Raw genomic sequence first — 22442 nt, 5'->3', positions numbered from 1 at the left:
TTTCTAGGCCTTTCTGACTTCAATGTTGCCAAGCTATATCTACGGCTCCCATTGCTAAGTATAGAGCTGATACTACTTGCAACATACAAATGATTCTGGACAGAGATCATTCATGGATGATCACAATGAAATATGATAATCCTTTATAGAAACTGCCCTGTGGATTTTTTCCCCCTTACAGTCACGCCAGAGAAGAAACACATATTATTATGTCTGCTATTGTTTTATTCTTCTCTCTCTCTCTCTCTCTCTCTCTCTCTGTCTTCTTTTTTTTTTTTTTTGCCCTTTTAAATCCTTCCCTTCCCTTCTGTAGAACTAAAAGTTTAAAAAAAATTAAATCCATACCTCCGTGCTTGAAGTTGCGAGCGAAATCAAGTGGTGTCCTTGAATTGCAGACAAGCAACGTGTCAGATTTCAGATCGGCGGGCGGGCAAAGCTGTTGAAACTTGCCCTTAACTCTTAATTAAGTGAACTAAAAACCCAGCAAAATATTACGGCGTAATATTTTTAATCAGATCTGTCTTCCCACAGCAAGGGCTGTATTGACATTTACAGGCCTGCCGAGGGTGTCCATCTTTGCAATGCAGAAAATTTGACTCTTATAACTAATCCCAGAGGCGAAGATGCCCTCAAAAAGGAAGGTGAGATTTTGCCCGGAGTCATCTATTCCTACAAACCCAGTAGTGGGATTCAGCCGGTTCGCACCACTTCGGGAGAACCGGTTGTTAACTTTCTGAGCAGTTTGGCAAACTGGTTTTTGGAAGAAATCGTTAGGGCAGAGAACCGGTTGTTAAATTACTTGAATCCCACCACTGTACAAACCACAATGGGCCCAATCTTGGGATCAACCATGACCTGGATGACTGAGAATCTCTATAGACTTTTAGCTATGGAATTTGGGATGAACAGCCTTCAAATGGTGTGCAAGTAGGAACGGATTTCCAGAAAAATTACAGACTCCAGGAACCATTAGCGCTACTCAGGTGACCCTGAGGACAAAGGCAAACCTCCAAGTGGCCTCAACGACCCTCTAAAAGGATGCAAATGACCCGCTGTCTGCAAGGAATATAAATGTTCCCCACCATCCAGTCAGAGCCGAAGAAGCTTCTTGGATGAGAAGCAAAATGTCTTCAAAGAAAAAAACAAGAATGTCGAGTTGCCTCCTGAAAAAGTACCTCTGGGACAATGGGCTCAATCCAACAAAATGAAATATAATGTGGAGAAAAGCAAAATTTTACATTTAGGAGAGAAAAACCAAAGTTACAAGTACAGATGAGGTGAAACCTGGCTCAAAAACAGTAATTGTGAGAAGGAACTTGGAGCCCTAAAGGTAAAAGTAAAGGTTCCCCTCGCACATATGTGCTAGTCGTTCCCGACTCTAGGGGGCGGTGCTCATCTCCGTTTCAAAGCCGAAGAGCCAGCACTGTCCGAAGACATCTCCATGGTCATGTGGCCAGAATGACTCAACGCCAAAGGCGCACGGAACGCTGTTCCCTTCCCACCAAAGGTGGTCCCTATTTTTCTACTTGCATTTTTTAACGTGCTTTCGAACTGCTAGGTTGGCAGAAGCTGGGACAAGTCACGGGAGCTCACCCCGTTACGCGGCACTAGGGATTCGAACCGCTGAACTGCCGACCTTTCGGTCGACAAGCTCAGCATCTTAGGCACTGAGCCACCGCGTCCCCCTCTTGGAGTCGTAATGGACGATTACTTAAATATGAGCCAGCCGTGTACAGCAGCAGCCAAAAAAAACGTAACAACGTCCTTGGTTGTATAAACAGAATTAAAATCATGGGAAGTAGTAGTACCTCTTTATAAAACCTTAGTAAAGCCCCACCTGGAATACCGCATCGAGTTTTGGTCACCACGTTATAAAAAAAGCAGTGTTGAGACTTTGGAAAAAGTGCGGAGAAAGGAAACTAAGATAATTAAAGGCCCGGAGACTAAAACATATGAAGAACAGGGTATGGCCAGTCTAGAGAAAAGAAGGACTAGAACAGTGGTCACCAACTGGTGGTCCGCAAGAAAATTTTGGTGGTCCGCAGAAAAATTATTTGCATTTTTTATATTGCACTAAATCAGGGGTCCTCAAACTACGATCCCTGGGCCGGATACATGCCATGAACGTTTGTGTTGCTGCAGAGAGTCTCCCCCTTCAGGGTCTTTCTGTCGGAGGGGGACAGAAATTCCGACTTGGGGTTTGCTTCAGCCTCCTGGTGTGGGACTTTAGGTGAAGGCTGGAGGGAAGTGCCGCTGGTGGCAAAGAGCCAGAGGGCCTTGTCCCAGTGGGACTGCATCATGGCCTGGAACTGGCTGACTATCTCAGCCTGCTGAGCCTCCAGGCACCGGTATCTGGCCTTGTAGTCCCGCAGCTTTTCCCTCTGCTTGGAAAGCCTATGCTCCTAGTCCTCAGTGAGGTGCTTCTGCTGAGCCTCCTTCTTGGTCAGATCCAATTTGAACTGAGCTGTTTTTCCAACTCTTTCTCGTGGTTGGCTGCTTAGCTCCAACAACTGCTTCCTGTTGGGGCCTAAAGAGCCCGGGTGGGGAGGGGAGGAGTGGCTGGGAGGGGAGGGGCAAGTAGAGTGAGGCACCCCTCAATGTGAGTGACATCGAGTTGACCACACCCACCGAGTCACATGACCACCTAGTCACGCCCACCCAGCCGGTCATTAGGGAGATCATATTAGTGGTCCGCGGGGTTTAAAATTATGGATTTAGTGGTCCCTGAGGTCTGAAAGGTTGGGGACCCCTGGACTAGAAGGGGACATGATAGCAATATTCCAATATTTGAGGGGCTGCCACAATGAAGAGGTCAACTTATTTTCCAAACCACCAGAGGGCAGGACAGGAAACAAAGGATGGAAACGAATCAAGGAGAGAGAAGCAATCTGGAATGAAGGAGAAACTTCCTAACAGTGAGGACAATTAACCAGTGGAACAGCTTGCCACCAGAAGTCGTGGGTGCTTCATCACTGGAGGTTTTTAAGAAGAGACTGGACAGTCACTTGTCTGAAATGGTATAGGGCAGCGATGGCTAACCTTTTTGCCATCGCGTGCCAGGAACAGGGAGGGGGGTTAGTCACGCCTGCGCATCCACACCTATAATTCTATGCACCTCATGCATGCACGCACAACCTCCCCACTCCACCTGCTCCTGACATGCGATGGCCCAGTAGGCCCGTTTTTTGCTGTCCCCAGGCTCCAGAGCCTTTCCTTTTCGGCCTCCCCAGACTCCTAGAAAGGCTCTGGGGCCTGGGGACAGCAAAAGAATGGGTCTTCCAGTCCCACCAGAAGTTTCTGGTCTCTGGAGGGCCTCCAGGGGACCGAAGGCTGTTTTCGCCCTCCCCAGACTCCTAGAAAGGCTCTAGAGCCTGGGGACAGCAAAAAAATGGGTCTTCCGGTCCCACCAGAAGTTTCCGGCCTCTTGAGGGCCTCCAGGGGAGGGAAGGCTGTTTTTGCCCTCCCCAGACTCCTAGAAAGGCTGTGGAGCCTGTGGAGAGAGAAAAACGGGCCTTCCCCACCACCACCCGAGGCCGTCCAGAGGCAGGAAACAGCCTGTTTCCCTACTTCTGCGTGCCGAAGCTAAGCTCGCGTGCCCACCGATATGGGTACGTGTGCCACCTGTGGCATGTGTGCCATAGGTTCGCCATCACGGGTATAGGGTCTCCTGCTTGAGCAGAGGGCTGGACTAGAAGACCTCCAAAGTCCCTTCCAGCTCTATTCCGATTGATTGATAGAACCTGCTTCACATCGAAGTCAATTCTGTCTGACCTTTCTTAGCAACACCGTAGAAGCCGCTGAGAAGATGCATTTTATTCTGCCAAGCTAGATTAGCTAGTATGATTTCCTGCTGATCCTCATTCCACGCGGTAACCAAGTCTAAACCTGTTTAAGCTTTCTCTGAAATCAGCCAAGGCCGATTGCCGTACACACTCCAGAATCGTGATGCTGGCAAAATTCAAGCAACAGCCCGCTGGAAAAGGTTGCATTCGATTCAATTTGAATTCAAGAGCTGCCTTCGTGGGAAGTTTATACTACACAGCAGTGGTGAAATCTAAAATTTGTTACTACCGGTTGCGTGGGTTGGTGGGGGGGGGGGTAATGTGACTGGGTGGGCGTGGCCAATTTTTTTTAAAAAAACTTTTAAAACTATTTTTTCTACAACCTCTTCGGCGAAGAGGTTGTAAAAAAATGCTTTCAAAAGGCTCTGACGATCCCAGCTGAGTTGCCTGATCAGCAGAGGCTCTTTTTCTTTTAAATGCCTCTGACGATCAGGCAACTCAGCTGGGATCGTCAGAGGCTTTTAAAAGCATTTTGAAAAATGCTTTTAAAAGCCTTTGACGATCCCAGCTGAGCCGCGGGATCATCAGTGGCTTTTTTTAAAAAAAAGCATTTTTTCGGCCAAAGAGGTTGCAGAAGAAATGCTTTTAAAAGCCTTTGACGATCCCAGCTGAGTTGCGGGATCATCAGTGGCTTTTTTTTTAAAAAAAGCATTTTTTCGGCCGAAGAGATTGTAGAAAAAATGCTTCTAAAAGTAAAAAAAAAAAGCCTCTGATGATTGTGCGGCTCAGCTAGGCATGGGGGGGGGGGTGATTTTTGCTACCAGTTCTCTGAACCACCCGCCTCCATCGCTACCGAATTGGCCGATCCGGTCCGAACCAGGAGCATTTCACCCCTGCTATACAGTGCATTTGTCTACTATAAGCCCTTGTTTCTCAACCTTAGTGACTTTAAAATGTGTGAAATGCACGGGGGAAAAAAGGTCCACTTATGGCATAATTTCCACCACCAAGTTCTCACGTTCCCTCCCACGTACAGGTCCTCGGTTTATATTAGTTCATTTAGTGACCATTCAAAGTTATAACGGCACTGGAAAACAGGGACGTATGACCATTTTTTACACTTAACGACCCTTGCAGCAGCATTCCCACAGTCAGGTGATCAAAATTCGGAGACCTGGCCACTGATTCATATTTATGACAGTTGCAGTGTCCCAAAGTCATGGGATCCGCTTCTGCGACCTTCTGACCAACCAAAGTGGACGGGGAAGCCAGATTCCCCTTAACAACCGTGTTTCTCACTTAACTTCAGTGATTCACTTAACAACTGGGGCAAGAAAGGTCATAAACTCACTTAACCAATGTTCTACTTAACAACAGAAAATTTGGGCTCCATGATAGTCGTACGTCGAGGACTAGCTATATCAAGTGCGAGAGACTTTTGTATTGCAAAGTTACTAGTCGGGGGGTTTTTTTTAGACTCTACCCCCACAAATTTTCAAACTAACCAAGTAAACAGCTCTAAAAGGAATTGAAAATAAAAATAACCTACCACCCCTGAAGTATCTTAAGTTTCTGAAGTATGAAAGAGGAGAAAGAGGCAAGAAAAGCTTTCATGGTTTTCACAGCTGACAACTAGGCCACAAAATGTGTCTAAACATGTGTGAGTACACCTTAAGTCAAAGGTTCACCCAGGTAGCTCAGCCATTCCATTAAGCTCTTGCAAAGGGAAATGGAGCACTGTTACTACTTCTTAATGCTTGTGCTCTCTGATGGAATATCAGAGGTGACTTTAATTAATAGAACTGCTAGGATGGGGTGGGGTGGGGTGGGGTGGGGTGGGGTGGAATGGAATAATAGAGAAGAATACAATAGAGTGGAGTGGAGTGGACTGGAGTGGAAAATAATAGAATAGAATAGAGTGGAGTGGAGCGGAAAATAATAGAATGGAATAGAGTGGCGTGGCGTGGAGTGGAATGGAATGGAATGGAATGGAATGGAATGGAATGGAATGGAATAGAATAGAATAGAATAGAATAGAATAGAATAGAATAGAATAGAATAATGAGGAATCCAATAGAGTGGAATGGAGTGGACTGGAGTGGAAAATAATAGAATAGAATAGAATAGAATAGAGTGGAGTGGAGCGGAAAATAATAGAATGGAATAGAGTGGAGTGGAGTGGAGTGGAATGGAATGGATTGGAATAGAATAGAATAGAATAGAATAGAATAGAATAGAATAGAATAGAATAGAATAGAATAGAATAGAATAGAATAGAATAGAATAGAAGAATGAGGAATGGAATGGAATGGAATGGAATGGAATGGAATGGAATGGAGTGCAGTGGAGAGGATTGGAGTAGAGTGAAGTGGAGTGGAAAATAATAGAATAGAATAGAGTGAAGCGGAGTGGAAAATAATAGAACAGAATAGAGTGGAGTGGAGCGGAAAATAATAGAATGGAATAGAATGGAGTGGAGTGGAGTGGAGTGGAGTGGAGTGGAGTGGAATGGAATGGAATGGAATGGAATAGAATAGAATAGAATAGAATAGAATAGAATAGAATAGAATAGAATAGAATAGAATAGAATAGAATAGAATAGAATAATGAGGAATGGAATGAAATGGAATGGAATGGAATGGAGTGGAGTGCAGTGGAGAGGATTGGAGTGGAGTGAAGTGGAGTGGAAAATAATAGAATAGAATAGAGTGGAGTGGAGTGGAAAATAGAATAGAGTGGAGCGGAGTGGAAAATAATAGAATGGAATAGAATGGAGTGGAGTGGAGTGGAGTGGAGTGGAGTGGAATGGAATGGAATGGAATGGAATGGAATAGAATAGAATAGAATAGAATAGAATAGAATAGAATAGAATAGAATAGAATAGAATAGAATAGAATAGAATAGAATAGTTGAATGAGGAATGGAATGGAATGGAATGGAATGGAATGGAATGGAATGGAATGGAGTGGAGTGGAGTGGAGTGAAGTGGAGTGGAGAGGATTGGAGTGGAATGGAGTGAAGTGGAGTGGAAAATAATAGAATAGAATAGAGTGGAGTGGAGTGGAGTGGAAAATAATAGAATGGAATAGAATGGAGTGGAATGGAATGGAATGGAATGGAATAGAATAGAATAGAATAGAATAGAATAGAATAGAATAGAATAGAATAGAATAGAATAGAATAGAATAGAATAGATCTGTGCTACCAGTTGGAAACATTATTTCCTTCTTTTTTAAAAAAAAATATATAAGATATTCTACTTTTGCATCTATAAAAGCCTTCCTTTATAATTGCAGCCGTTTGAGATTCTAAATTCCCCAGATAAAACACCTGAGAACACCTTTCAAGTATGAATTACAATTAGTCGCAAAATTTTACTCACTGTTGCCTGAAAGACAATTCTCAGAACAATGGATACTTAAACCGTTCGCGCTTCTTCGTTCGTGTAGAGAGCTGGAACCATATCAAAGGGAAGAAATTACACATTAGAACAAATTTATGTTTGTAAGGTACCTGTTATCTACAGTTAACAGAGTTACAGATTCAGGCAAAAGCATCTTTAACAAAGCCTCTTTTACAGGGATGAAATTCATTTTTTTTTTACTACCGATTGTGTGGGCGTGGCTTGGTGGGCGTGGTGTGGCTTGGTGGGTGTGGCAGGAGAAGGATACTGCAAAATCCCCATTCTCTCCCCACTCCAGGGGAAGGATACTGCAAAATCTCCATTCCCACCCCACTCCAGAGGAAGGATACTGCAAAATCCCGAATCCCACCCCATTTCAGGGGAAGGCTACTGCAAAATTTCCATTCCCACCCCACTCCAGGGGAAGGATACTGCAAAATCCCCATTCCCTCCCCACTCCTGGGGAAAGGATATTGCAAAATCTCCATTCCCACCCCACTCCAGGGGAAGGATACTGCAAAATCTCCATTCCCTCCCCACTCCAGGGGAAGGATACTGCAAAATCTCCATTCCCACCCCACTCCAGAGGAAGGATACTGCAAAATCCCGAATCCCACCCCATTTCAGGGGAAGGATACTGCAAAATTTCCATTCCCATCCCACTCCAGGGGAAGGATACTGCAAAATCTCCATTCCCACCCCACTCCTGGGGAAAGGATATTGCAAAATATCCCCATTCCCTCCCCACTCCAGGGGAAGGATACTGCAAAATTTCCATTCCCACCACACTCCAGGGGAAGGATGCTGCAAAATCCCCATTCCCTCCCCACTCCAGGGGAAGGATACTGCAAAATCCCCATTCCCTCCCCACTCCAGGGGAAGGATACTGCAAAATCCCCATTCCCTCCCCACTCCAGGGGAAGGATACTGCAAAATCCCCATTCCCTCCCCACTCCAGGGAAGCATACTGCAAAATCCCTATTCCCACTCTACTCCTGGGGAAAGGGTACTGCAAAATCTCCATTCCCTCCCCTCTCCAGGGGAAAGATACTGCAAAATCTCCATTCCCACTCCACTCTGGGGCCAGCCAGAGGTGGTATTTGTTGGTTCTCCGAACTACTCAAAATTTCCACTACCGGTTCTCCAGAACCTGCTGGATTTCACCCGTGCTCTTTTATCCCTTTGCGAAATTAAGGCCACTGTTGGACAATTGTGCCATCCTGTGTTCCTAAAACAGCAAAGGCAGCATTGACTGATTCTCCAAAGCATCTGAAGGCAGGGCAAGAAGCAATGGGTGGAAGCTCATCAGAGGGAAAGCCAGTCTGAAAATAAGGAGGAATTTCCTGACAGGAAGAAGAATTAATCAATGGAACAGCTTGTTGTCCCAGAGTTGTGGCTGCTCTATCTTTGGAGGTCTTGAAGAAAAGATTGGACATCCATTTGTCTGGATGGTATAAGGCAGAGGTGTCAAACAAACACAAGGGCCGCGGGCCGGATCCAGCACATGGGGTGCTTAGATCTGGCCCATGAGGCCAGCTTGGAAACAGAAAAGGACCAGCTTGCGGTGCCTCTGCTAGCAAAAATGGAGCTCGGGGGGAGGGACATGCGGGAGGGTGGCACGCCCTGTTTTCGTTCGCTGAGGGCTATCAAAACAAACTGAAAACAAAACAAAAGGAGAAATGTTTCCCCCCTTTTCATCTGAGCATGCAAGAAGGGGCAGTAAAGAGAAAGGGGGGAAAAAAGGAAAGACAAAGGAAAAGATGGGAAGATGGGAAGAGGGCAAGGAAGGAAAAAATAAGGAAAGAGGGGAAGGAAAAAGGAAGGAGAGTGGAGAGGGAGGGAAGGAAGGAAGGAAAGGAAGGAAGGAGGGAGGGAGGGAGAAAGGAAGGAAGGAAGGAAGGAGAAGGGAGGGAGGAAGGAAAAAGAAGGAAGGAAGGAAGGAAGGAGAAGGGAGGGAGGAAGGAAGGAAAAAGAAGGAAGGAGGGAGGAAGGAAGGAAAAAGAAGGAAGGAGGGAGGGAGGGAGGAAGGAAGGAAGGAGAAAGGAAGGAAGGAAAAAGAAGGAAAGAGGGAGGGAGAAAGGAAAAAGAAGGAAGGAGGGAGGGAGGGAGGAAGGGAGGAAGGAAAAAGAAGGGAGGGAGGGAGGAAGGAAGGAAGGAGAAAGGAAGGAAGGAAAAAGAAGGAAAGAGGGAGGGAGAAAGGAAGGAAGGAAGGAGAAGGGAGGGAGGGAGGAAGGAAAAAGAAGGAAGGAGGGAGGGAGGAAGGAAGGAAGGAAAAAGAAGGAAGGAGAGAGGGAGGAAGGAAAAAGAAGGAAGGAGGGAGGGAGGGAGGAAAAAGAAGGGAGGAGGGAGGGAGGGAGGGAGGGAGGAAGGAAGGGAGGGAGGAAGGAAAAAGAAGGGAGGGAGGGAGGGAGGGAGGAAGGAAGGAAGGAAAAAGAAGGAAGGAGGGAGGGAGGGAGGAAAAAGAAGGAAGGAGGGAGGGAGGGAGGAAAAAGAAGGGAGGAGGGAGGGAGGAAGGAAGGAAAGAAAAAGAAGGGAGGGAGGGAGGGAGGAAGGAAGGAAGAAAGGAAGGAGATTATAATGGGAGGGAAGTTCTGCCTTAGCAATTGGCCACCACAGGTGCCCCCGACAAGCACCCCCATGGCCACACTCCAGCCATGCCCCTCGACTCCCGTTTGGCCCTCCAAGGTCAAACACAACTCTGATGCGGCCTTCCACGAAATTGAGTTTGACACCCCCAATATAAGGTTTTCGGCCTGGGGCAGAGAAGACCTCCAAGGTTCCATCCCTGTGATTCTATGATTCTAGTCAGCAAAATTATTATTATTATTATTATTATTATTATTATTATTATTATTATTATTATTTCGGTTGAAACTCATGTACCGCTTGAAATGTCAACATTTCTGCTCTCGGGTTTTAGAGCACCGTCATTCTGGAGGGGGCCAAGGAATAATTGGCTTTGTCTCAGTGCTGGTATACCAAGGAATGTCCTGAGTGGAAATAGCTGATAGTCACCGAGTTAAGCTGCAGAAATCAGCAAAGAGGTTTGAACCTCTCCCTCCCTCCTAATCGGAGTGCCATGTTTGTGGATTTATACAAAATTGAGAGAGTCTGGGCTGCAAGCGAGGCCACTAATTGCAAACTCCTGCCTCAACAAGGCCCTACAACACATTAATACATAACACCGACATAGGAACACAACGCTTGACATTTAGAGAGCCATGAATCAAGTTTTAACTACTGGATGATCTTGTCTAACGTTGGAAGAAATGGGCTTGAGTGGAGCACTTTGTGAGGATTTACAAGGTTGTAGGCTAGACTGGAAGGTCAAAGCATCGTCCTATCTAGAAGATAAGAGCAAACTCCTTCTGAAACAAACTGCCAGAAACTGCACAAATGTGTATATGTAGTAACTAGGAATCAACCTTGGATCAAGGGCCTCTCTACCTCCTGGGGTTAAAACAACAACAACAACAAAATTGAGTAATTCATTGTTTAGACAAGGCATACTAGAACAGGGATGTCAAACTCAAGGTCAGTGGCCTGGATCCGGCCTGCGGGGTGCTTAAAGATGGCCCACGGGGGACCCCCTGGAAACAGCAAAGGACCGGCCCACGGTACCTCAGCCAGCGAAAACGGAGCTCGGGAGGTCTACATGTGTCCCCCCCTCCCAGCCCTGTTTTCAGCCGCGACGGCCTCCTGCAATCCTCTGGCCCACGGAGCCACCCTGGAAACAGGGAAGGACCAGCCCCCGCAGTAGTGGCCAAAATGCCATCACAGTCAGAATGCCATCACAGTGGGCAAGGAATTCTGCAAATTTTATTTCAGACAATACGGAAGCCGAGAGGCTTGGAAAGATTGACTTGAGGATTCCTGCTTTTTCATAAAGTCTTTCGTGAAGGGATGGACATATATGGCCCCTTTATGACCTATGGACTTCAGCTCCCAGAATTCCTGAGCCAGGATTAATTCTGGAAGTTGAAGTCCACAGGTCCTAAAGATAACAGAATAAGAGAATGGGAAGGGACCTTGGAGGTCTTCTAGTCCAACCCCCTGCTCAAGCAGGAGATGCTACACCACTTCAGATAAATGGTTGACCAATCTCTTCTTAAAAGCCTCCAGTGATGGAGCACTCACATCATCTGGAGGGAAGCTGTTCCACTGGTTAATTGTTCTCACTGTCAAGAAATTTCTACTTAGTTCTAGGTTGGTTGTCTACGGAAATTCTCAGTCATCCAGGTCATGGTAGTCCCAAAGTTGCTTTTTTCAAGGAAGCCCTCAGAACGTGTGTCTATCCCAGGTGGGCCTTCATCAAATCTCAAAAAAGACCCTATAGGAGCTCCTCCATAACAGGCAATGAAGAGAACAATAACAGAAGCAACGTTGTCATTCCATACGTTGCAGGAATATCAGAAAAGCTCAGGAGGATCTTCAGCCAACGCAACATGCATGCACACTTCAAACCCAAGAATGCATTAAGGCCGAAGCTTGTCCATCCCAAGGATAAAACACTCACGACACAAACTGAGCAACTTGGTATATGCAGTACAATGCAGTGAGCCATGTGCAGATCTGTACATTGGGGAAACAAAACAACCACTTCACAAGCACATGGCACAACACAGGAGAACAAACCCATCAGGACTAGATTCAGCAGTCCATCTGCATTTAAAAGACAATGGCCACTCTTTTAAAGACAGGAAAAGTCCACCTTTTGGGCAGAGAGGACCACTGGTTTGAAAGAAGGGTCAAAGAGGCCATCTAAGTCAACATTGAACAGCCTTCTCTCAACAGAAGGGGAGGATATGACATCGTTTATCTCCAGTCTACAACACAGTCCTTTCAGCAGTTCCAAAAAGGCTCCACACACACTCCTTCTCAGGTGACCCTGAGGTCACAGATAAACCTCCAAGTGGCCTCAACAACTCTCTAAAAGAATGCAAATGACCTACAAGGAATATAAATCCTTCCATTCCCCAACCACCCAGTCAGAACTGAAGAAGCTTCTTGGATGAGAAGCAAAACATCTTCAAAGAAAAACCAGAAAGTCCAGTTGCTTCTTTAAAAAAGCACCTTCGGGACTTCGAGGTTGGTTCTCTCCTTGATTAATTTCCATCCAACTGCTTCTTATCCTGCCTTCAGATGCTTTGGAGAACAGGTTGACCCCCTCTTCCTTGTGGCAGCCCCTCAGATATTGGAAGCCTGTTGTCATGTCACCCCTAGCAAAGGGGCCATAATTGCCCATCTCTGCTTTAAAGTTAAATCCCCAAGCTATTTTGTAAAACACGTGCCACTGGCTCCCAAAATTAAAAATCAATGCATTTCTTCACTCAGGCAAAATGTCATAGCGTTGTCTCAATCAGACTTCTCATAATTTGAAAAGGGAGGTTCATGGCCTTTATGACAATTTCTAAATAGATTACATTCTATCCAACTCATCAGAAAAGAAAACCCCGGTGTAATCACGTCAAACTCGTCATCTTCCCTGAGACAAGATCAAAACATTGGGAAATCTATCTGACTTATCCGTTTTCTCTTTTTTCAAAACTTCCCCTTCTATAAATTTCTCTTTTTAAAATAGGAAATAGGGTGATGGGAGGAGGAAAAGGAGGAGGAGGAAGAAGAGACGGAGAAGGAGGTGGGGAGGATTGACTAGCTCTGACTTGGTTTCCTCAGCCCACATTTTGCAATCTGCATAATCACAAACACCCAATACTCAACAGGAATTACGTAATTGTTTTATTTCTTTTAGTTGGAGTGATTCGTTTACTTATTAGCTCAGGAGTGCACCAACAACAGGACAAGGTAAAGAAAACCCTGATGTTGTGGTCCACCAGCAGCCTACGGAGCTGGCAGTGGAGTTGGACAGCGATGAGACTGAGGAGGAACATGGGCCAGGCCTGGAGGCTGGGGAAGGCTCGGATGAGGGCTCGGTGTCGGAGGCAGAGATGGGGCCAGGGCCATCTGGGAGTAATGTGTGGACTCCGGAGCCTCCAGAGGCTGACAGCAGAGAGGCAGAGGAACAGGAGGAGCCTGTTCCTAGTGCATGCATGAGAAGAGCTGCCAGAAGGCAAGAGCAACTAAAGCAAAAAGGACGACTCGGGAGTAAGGCCAAGATATGATTGGCCCCTCCCATAAGGCTTAAAAGACCAGCAATGGCTCTTGGGCTCTTTGTCAGAAAACAACGTTGATAGATTTGTTTCTTGTCTTGCTACATTTATTTCTTGTCGGAATCTGAACTTTTGCCAAGAAAAGCCTTTGGCAGGTTGCCTAATTAGACCAAGGTTGGTGATAAGGCTGAAGAATTGTGTTATGAAGAATTTGTTTTGAATTAGTTTGGACTACGCTGAGAATGAATTAATTCTCAGCTGTTCTAATAAAGTCTGCTTGTTTTGGAACTGATTGCATCTGATAATACCTACTTGGGCCTGGGTCACAACACCTGACTGCAAAGATGCAATCTGGGTCGGTCACTGGGACCAGAGGTTTAGTCTTCCGAGCTTTCGGACATGTGCTGGAGCCCATCCTCAAGAAACTTCTCTCTGCAATAGTGGCAAATTATCTGTACCGCGGGTGTAAATTGATGATGAAGGATTGTTCTCCGAGCTTTTGGGTTGGTTTCCGAACATTTCGTTCCCAGGCTAGGTAACATCTTCAGCGGAGTTAAATTAAAAACAAGGATCCACGAACACCGTCTGGCAGTCAAACGCCACGATCCCAAGTCCTTAAATCTCTACAAACCCATCGAGACTACCTTCAGCAGTCCATCTGCATTTAAAAGACAAAGGCCGCTCTTTTGAAGACAACAAAGTCCACATTTTGGACAGAGAGGATCGCTGGTTTCTTCCTAGGAAACCATGGTTGGAAACTAACCAAGGAAAGGAGCATCCTAGAACTAAGAAGAAGTTTCCTAATGGTGAAAGCAATCAACCAATGATTGCCTTCAGAAGTTGTGTGTGCTCCATCACTGAAGACTCTTAAGAAGAGACTACCCAACCATTTGTCTGAATCAGTATAGGTTCTCCTGCTGGATCTGGGGATTGGATTAGAAGACCTCCAAGGTTCCTTCCAACTCTATTAATCTATGTTCTATTGATTGATTGGTGTATTGGTGATCAGCAATTGGCTGTTGTTTCCTTGTGCCACCAAACTCTTGCCTCCTAAGTACTTGATAAGCTACTTGTCAATCAGCACTCTTGTTGACTGACAAGGGGCCCATTTCCCAGGCTTCAATCATTTCCCTAATTTCCCCCCAACACCCTGATTCTTCCCCCATCTTTCCATTGCCTTCACAGCTACAGTTTTCCAACACTGTGTATTTCAGCTTCATTCGTTGAACGTAACTCACGTCATGATGAACTCGTTCTACAAATTGCCAAACTGGATGATAGTTTCATCATCAGCTTTCCTAGAATGCCTGAGTCACCGTTTCCTCTTGCGTTCCAGAATTTCCAACGATAACAACGTTGGTTTCAAAATCCTGGCTGGTTGAAACCACATCTTAGGTGTCTTCATTGAGTAAGACTGACCTAGAACTCGGCTATACAGGTAGTTCTCGACGTACGACCGCGATAGAGCTCAAAATTTCCATTGCTAGGTGAGACAATTGTCAAGTGAGTTTGGCCCCATTTTACGACTTTCCCGCCCACCGTTGTTAAGTGAATCACTGCAAGTTGTTAAGTTAGCAGCACCGTTGTTAAGTGATTGTTGACTTTGTTTGTCCGACTGTCACAAAAGGGGATCACGTGATCTCGGGACACTGCAACTGTCATAAATATGAATCAGTTGCCAAGCGTCTGAATTTTTATCATGCGATCATGATGAAGGTAAAAGCATCATAAGTCGGTGTTTTCAGTGCTATTGTAACTTTGAACAGTCACTAAACAAATGGTTGTAACTCAAGGACTACCTGTAGATACTGAAAACATTTCATACTTAAGATCCTAACGCTGATGCGTAATTCCAGCTGAACCAGCACAATGTTTCAAAAATAGCTTACAAGTTTGAAAATAGCTCCTTCCGTGCCCTACATATGATAATCTAGTTTATCATGTACTATTGTATTTGGTATTCCAAATCTGGATTTGCAATTATTATGAATATGCAATTATTATTACAGCTGCAGGAAGTGAGCATGGCTAGTCTGGTGAAGAGAAGGACCAGGGGAGACATGATAGCAAGTCTTCCAATATTTGAGGGGCTTCCACAGAGAGGAGTGGGTCAAGCTATTCTCCAAAGCACCGGAAGGCCAGACAATAATAGATGGAAACTGATCAAGGAGAGATTCAACCTAGAAATAAGGGGAAATTTTCTCACAGTGAGAACAATCAACCCATGGAACTGAAGTTGCCTTCAGAAGTTGTGGGAGCTTCATCACTGGAGGCTTTCATGAAGAGACTAGACTGCCATCTGTCAGAAATGGTGTAGGGTCTCCTCCTTGGGCAAGGGGGGTTGGACTACAAAGTCCCTTTCAACTCTGTAACGAAGCCCTTTTAACTGGGTTACTGACACTATCCCTACAAGAGAGGCAAAATTGGAGAAGTTATGGAGAAGCTGCACCAGATTAATACCTGGTAGGAACCTATTAGGGAATTCCATAATTGTAAGGTAGACAGACTAGGTTACAATTGTGGAATTCCCTAGTAATTTCCTACCAGGTGTTAATCTGGTGCAGCTTTCTCCTTAACTTGCTGCTAATACCTTATTGCAATTTTATGGTGTTAGTAGTTCTTACATACCTTAGCTGGCATTTTTTTTAAAAAAATGATATCCTCATATGAGGGTACGGCCCATCCAGATCAACCTATTAAGCGTTCACCTGCCCATTAACACAGATTTTTTTCGGAGAATTAACATCTCTCTGGTTCAATTTACATAATACCATGCAAATCAGTAATACATTTACATGCATTGCACCCGAGGTGAGAAATTGTAATTCTGTTCAGTTCTTAGTGCCTTTACTGCTGCTGGTGCTATATATTCTCTTTTGTCACTTTTGGGTGTTGGAAGAAATATCCATCTGGTTCAGTTCCAAGCTAGGAGAAAAACACTGGAAACATGGAAGCTGATTGGAAAGATGGTTTATTAATGAACAGGATCATATGGGTTTGAAGTCCTGGGCAGCTGACCACATGGAGTGGAGAGTGAGGGGTATTTATACCCTCTCTTGGGCTTTGCCCTTGAGCTTCCTGTTCCTGTGGCAAGAGCATGTATTCTATTGGTTGCTGTCAGACTCCCATGGGGACATGTAGGAGTTATGTAGGGGTCATAGCCAGTGGTGGGTTTCAAATTTTTTACTACTGGTTCTGTGGGTGTGGCTTGGTGGGCATGGCATGACTTGTTGGGTGTGACTTGTTGGGCGTAGCAGGGGAAGGATACTGTAAAATCTCCATTCCAACCCCACTCCAGGGGAAGGATACTGTAAAATCTCCATTCCCTCCCCACTCCAGGGGAAGGTTACTGCAAAATCCCCATTTCCTCCCGATCAGCTGGGACTCGGGAGGCAGAGAATAAATGGGGGCGGGGCCAGTAGAGGTGGTATTTACCGGTTCTCCGAACTACTCAAAATTTCCGCTACAGGTTCTCCAGAACTGGTCAGAACCTCCTGAAACCCACCTCTGGTCCAAATGGGTTTGAGGTCCTGGCCAGATGACCCCATGAAGTGGAGAGTAAGGGTTATTTATACTCTCTCTGGGCTTGGAACTTGAGCTTTCTGTTCCTGTGGCAAGAGCATGTATTCTATTGGTTGCTGTCAGACTCCTATGGGGAAATGTAGGGGTTATGTAGGGGTCATAGCTGAGGTTGTCTGAGCTCCTAGGTTTGGTTGAAGTTTGGGCTGATGACATGAAGGGGCTTGTTGGGCAATTCCTATCGTGGCTGAGGGCTAATCCTACCTTTGTTCAGACCTTGCTGGAGGGAATTTGCTTATGAATAGAGCTAGCTATCTCTTTATCTCTTAAGTGCTGACATCTGCTGTGAGCTGTTAAGGAAGGTGGCGGCTGCTTTCCAAGAGCATGTTTCTCCATTTCTCATCCAGGGAAATATAATATTCTGCCTTTTTTAATATTTCTCAAAATATTTCATTCTTCTAACAAAGGGGTGGGTGCTAACTTTCTACATGGGATTCGAGAAGAGTCAAAAAATCTGTCAGCCAGAAGCCAATAAATTCAGAGTTGTGTCTCTACAGCTGGTCAACGACTGTATTACAAGGCAACATTCCTTACAGGTAGTTCAACGGCATTGAAAAAAGTGACTTACGACCATTTTCCACACTTACGACCCTAGTAGCATCTCCATGGTCACATGATCAAAATGCAGAGCTCGGCCACCGACTCCTATTTATGGCCATTGCAGGGTCCCAAGGTCATAGGATTCCCCCGTTTTTGCGACCTTCAGATGAGCAAAGTCAGTGAGGAAGGCAGATTCACTTAACTTCCATAACCGTAGCCCGGAAGGTCATAAAATGAGGCGAAAGTCACTTTTTTTTTTTATTTGATTTATATGCCGCCCTTCTCCAGAGACTCAGGGCGGCTTACACTGCGTTAAGCAATAGCCTTCATACTTTTGTATATTTTATACAAAGTCAGCTTATTGCCCCCACAAACTGGGTCCTCAATTTACCTACCTTAGAAAGGATGGAAGGCTGAGTCAACCTTGAGCCTGGTGAGATTCGAACTTACTTTAATTGCAGACAGCTAGTGTTAAATTACAGTGCTTTTAGTCTGCGGAACTATCCAGGCTCCCTTAACGACTGGTTTGCTTAGCAGCAGAAATTTCGGGCTCAATTGTGGTCATACTACCTGTACTCTAAATAATATAATTTAGTATTTGAAACAAACTTTTGATAATACGTTGTGTTCTGAGAGACTATAATTAACTTGGTAACATCCCTGAGAAGATTTCAACATCTTCGGGCTGAGTATGAAATCCAGGTCTGAAGATGGCCTCCTTAGAAAAAACTGGGCTGAACATTGAGTGTTATTATGAGTGATTTTTTCACAAAAGGTAAAGGTTCCCCTCACACATATCTGCTAATCATTCCCGACTCTAGGGGGCAGTGCTCATCTCCGTTTCAAAGCCGAAGAGCCAGCGCTGTCCGAAGACGTCTCCGTGGTCATGTGGCCGGCATGATTCAATGCCAAAGGCGCACGGAACGCTGTTCCCTTCCCACCAAAGGTGGTCCCTATTTATCTACTTGCACTTTTTTACGTGCTTTCGAACTGCTAGGTTAACAAAAGCTGGGACACGTAACAGGAGCTCACCCCGTTACGCGGCACTAGGGATTTGAACCGCTGAACTGCCGACCTTTCGATCGACACGCTCAGCGTCTTAACCACCGAGTCACCATGTCCCTGTTATTTATTCATAAACATGATTTATTGATCAATCTTTCTACCTTTCTCTTTCTACCTTTCCTTTTAGCCCAACTCGCTTCTGTGTTCAGACCTCGCTAAGTCCCAAAATTTATTTTGGAAATGCTGATGCGGCCCCCGTCTCTTCTACAAGGGGACTCTTCTAGAAGACATGGGCAGCAACCTTACAAAACAAAGCCCACCTTGCATGGTTTAGCTTTGTACATCTTTCGGAAACGCTACATGTTGTTTCTGCGCCAACTCAGAAACCTCAAACTGCCCAAGGAGCTGCTGATAACAGTTCTACCAGAGGAATTATTGAGTCTGTCATCTACACCTCCATGACTGTTTTGGTTTCGTAACCCAACAAGACAGACACAGACTTCAGAGGATCATTAGAACTGCAGAAGAAACAATGGCTACCAACCTGCCTTCCATTGAGGACCTGTATACTGCACGAGTCAAAAAGAGGGCTGTGAAAATATTTACAGACCCCTCGCATCCTGGACATAAACTGTTTCAACTCCTACCCTCAAAATGACGCTATAGAGCACTGCACACCAGAACAACTAGACACAAGAACAGTTTTCCCGTACGCCATCACTCTGCTAAACAAATAATTCCCTCAACACTGTCAAACTATTTACTAAGTCTGCATACTATTAATCTTCTCATCATTCCCATCACCCATCTCCTCCCACTTATGACTGTATGACTGTAACCTTGTTGCTGGTATCCTTACGATTTATATTGATATTGTTTCCTGATTGCTTATTTGTACCCTACGACTATCATTAAGTGTTGTACCTTATGATTCTTGACGAATGTATCTTTTCTTTTATGTACACTGAGAGCCTATGCACCACAGACAAATTCCTTGTGTGTCCAATCACACTTGGCCAATAAAGAATTCTATTCTATGTGAAATGTAGCCAACGCTTTAAAAAATACCACGTACAACTTAACATCAAGAAATGAGGAAAAATTACCTATTTGAAGTTGTCTCTGAGGAAACACCTGGGATTTCAGGAACAGGACGGTGCCGAAGCATGAAAGATCTCGTTGGCCTGGTGCCTACTCTTGATGGACTTTGGGTGCAATACAGATCATTTTCCACCATTTCACCTTTGAACTCAAAGAACGACGGCTCCTGCAGATCACCGAGCAAACTTCCCAACCCTGATAAGAGCTGATCTTCCACCTCGCTGGTTTTCGTTTCGGTGGGAGAGAAAGCAGAAGACAAAGATCCATCTTTGGGAGCGGCATTAAGTTGAACCTCCAAAGCTTCTGGGTCTCCCTTCTTCAGAGAAGCATCATCTGTGCAAGGTTTCTTCTCTGACGTCACGTTTTTCATTGAGTTTCGTGGCACCGCGGTGGGATCTGCCAACAGGTTTGGACCAAACGTGTCAGAAGAGTCCAGATCCAAAACTGGACTAGCTCTGTTTCCCAACAAGACGTGGGTTGTGTAGTGTGGGTTTCTTTCACAGTTGCTGATGCAAGCTGCATGGGTCTGTTGTCCATCAGGTGGCCTGCCACCTGTTTCCTTCCGTTTGGGATCGAGGAGATGCTTGGGAGAGCAGCTTTGACCGGATGCAGCCGTTTCTGGCATTTTGGTAAACGTGGCCTCCAAGTGTTTGAGGATTCGTCTACGGTGGCCCGTAGGCGAGATTCCGATGTGTTGAAGGACGCTGTCATTTATCCCCACGCACTCTTGCAAAGTGTGGTAGCCAGAGTTCCTAAAGTTTAAAAGGTACTGACCCAGGTTGATGCTGACTAAAAAGGCTCCGATATCTGGGTCCGTTTCCCTGGATGACATGATGGCAATTTCATGGGTGGGTTTTGCCATCAGAATCCCAAAGAGGCATGATTCCATGGGGTCATACTGAAAAGCCGGACAAATTCCTTCTCCTACACAGAATGAGATGCCTTCCACAAACAGCAAGCATGCAAATCAATCCCATGTGCTTTCCAATCCTACAACACGAAGGGAAAGAGGACAATGTATTAAAATTGGTTTTAATATTCTGGAATCAACATTTGCGCTCATACTCGTAAAGAACTCAAGTCCTTTGGTGAGTTCAAGGAAAATACTGCCGAGTAAACAAATATCTGGTCTTTCACCTCTTGCTGGAAGAAGTTCCTACAAAGGCGAGGAGGTCAAGCTATTTTCCAAAGCACCTGAAGGCAAGACAAGAAACAATGGCTTGGAAACTAACCAAGGAGAGAAGCAACCTAGAACTAAGGAGAAATTTCCTAATAGTAAGATCCATTTACCAATGGAATAGCTTGTCTTCAGAAGTTGTGGATGCTCTCCACCACTGAAAGCTTTCAAAAAGAGACTGGACAACCACTTGTCTGAAATGATATAGGTTTTCCTGCTCAAGCACAGAGTTGGACTAGAAGAACTCTGAGGTCCTTTCCAACTATTCCTTTCCTTTCCTTTCCTTTCCTTTCCTTTCCTTTCCTTTCCTTCCTTCCCTTTCTTTCCCTTCCCTTCCTCTTTTCTTCCTTTCTTTCCCTTCCTTTCCCTTCCTTATTTTTCCTTTCCTTCTTCTTTCCTTTCCTTTCCTTTCCTTTCCTTCCTCTTTTCTTCCTTCCCTTCCCTTCCCTATTTTTCCTTTCCTTTCCTTTCCTTTTTCCTTTCCTTTCCTTTCCTTCCCTTCCCTTCCCTTCCCTTCCCTTTCCTTTCCTTCCTCTTTTCTTCCTTTCTTTCCCTTCCTTTCCCTTCCCTATTTTTCCTTTCCTTTCCTTTCCTTTCCTTTCCTTTCCTTTCCTTTCCTTTCCATTCCATTCCATTCCATTCCATTCCATTCCATCCAGTAGTGGGTTGCAAATCCCGTTGCTACCGGTTCACTCGTGGGCACGCGTGTGCTTCTGGGTGTGTTCGTGGGCGCACACGTACGACACTTCACCACGGCGGGTGGGCGGAGCCTCCCACCACCGCCGCTACCAGTTTGCCCAATCTGGGACGAACCCGTAGCAACCCACCACTGATTCCATCCCATCCTATCTTCTCTCTCCTCTCCTCCCTTCCCTTCCATCTTTTCTCCTCTCTCCTCCTCTCCTCTCTCTCCTCTATTCTTATTCTCTACTTTACTCTGGTTTTCTGAACTTTCTGGTTCTTCCTTCATTTAACACTCAACACCCAAGGAACATATAAGGAAGGATATCGGGAGACGTTAAAAAAATATAGTGACAAACATGCATTTTCAATTAACCATTCACCCAGTTTCCAAGCAACAGGATAATCTTTTATAGGTTGGGAGTCACCAGTTTTTCTTCCTTTTTTTAGCCTATCCCATACATGACTAATAATGATTGGGAGGGAAAAACAGACAGCCAAAGGTGTCTAAAGGTTTATGGTAGAGATCCATAAACTCAGTCCCCTGAACCAATTTCATAAGCCATTGCTGTTTAGTGTGCCGTTAATTTTTTTTTTTTAATTTGATTTATATGCCGTCCTTCTCCGGAGACTCAGGGCGGCTTACAATGTGCTCAGCAATAGCCTTCATCCTTTTGTATATTTATACAAAGTCAGCTTATTGCCCCCACAAACTGGGTCCTCAATTTACCTACCTTAGAAAGGATGGAAGGCTGAGTCGACCTTGAGCCTTGGAGAGATTTGAACCTGCAGTAATTGCAGGCAGCTGGTCTTAATAACCAGCTTAATAACAGGGTGCCTTAGACCACTGTACTACCAAGGCTCTTCCTTCCCTTTCTTATGGTTTCTCCCTGCATTGAATTTTCACAGTATAAGCACCTTAAGACCAAAAGGTGACCTCTCAAAACTTTGAAGTTTAGTAGAAGCTAAAAAATGTTAGATAAAAATATGCATGTGGTTGAAAAAGATGATACAACAACATATATTGACTTGACACCTGAAATATTTCTGTTCGGGACCTTACC

The 22442-nt window shown here is 45.1% G+C and overlaps 1 protein-coding gene across 1 annotated transcript in view; it reads right to left on the bottom strand.

The window, feature by feature from the left end:
* Window positions 1-20352, bottom strand: part of ARAP2 (ArfGAP with RhoGAP domain, ankyrin repeat and PH domain 2) — a 123785-nt gene extending 103433 nt beyond the window's left edge. Inside the window, exons 1-2 of the mRNA XM_070948934.1 lie at window positions 19526-20352; window positions 7165-7235 (exon numbers count right to left, since the gene is read on the bottom strand). Coding sequence (XP_070805035.1) covers window positions 7165-7235; window positions 19526-20352 — 898 coding nt within the window. The remainder of the gene's footprint in view (window positions 1-7164; window positions 7236-19525) is intronic.
* Window positions 20353-22442: the final 2090 nt, after the last annotated feature.

Source organism: Pituophis catenifer, unplaced genomic scaffold, assembly GCF_029215685.1.
Source record: "Pituophis catenifer annectens isolate HBS135680 unplaced genomic scaffold, rPitCat1.0.hap2 SCAF_8, whole genome shotgun sequence".
NCBI classification, from domain to species: Eukaryota; Metazoa; Chordata; class Lepidosauria; order Squamata; family Colubridae; genus Pituophis; species Pituophis catenifer.
The sequence above is the reverse complement of the archived record's forward strand: the minus strand, read 5'-3'. Positions and strand labels throughout refer to the sequence as shown.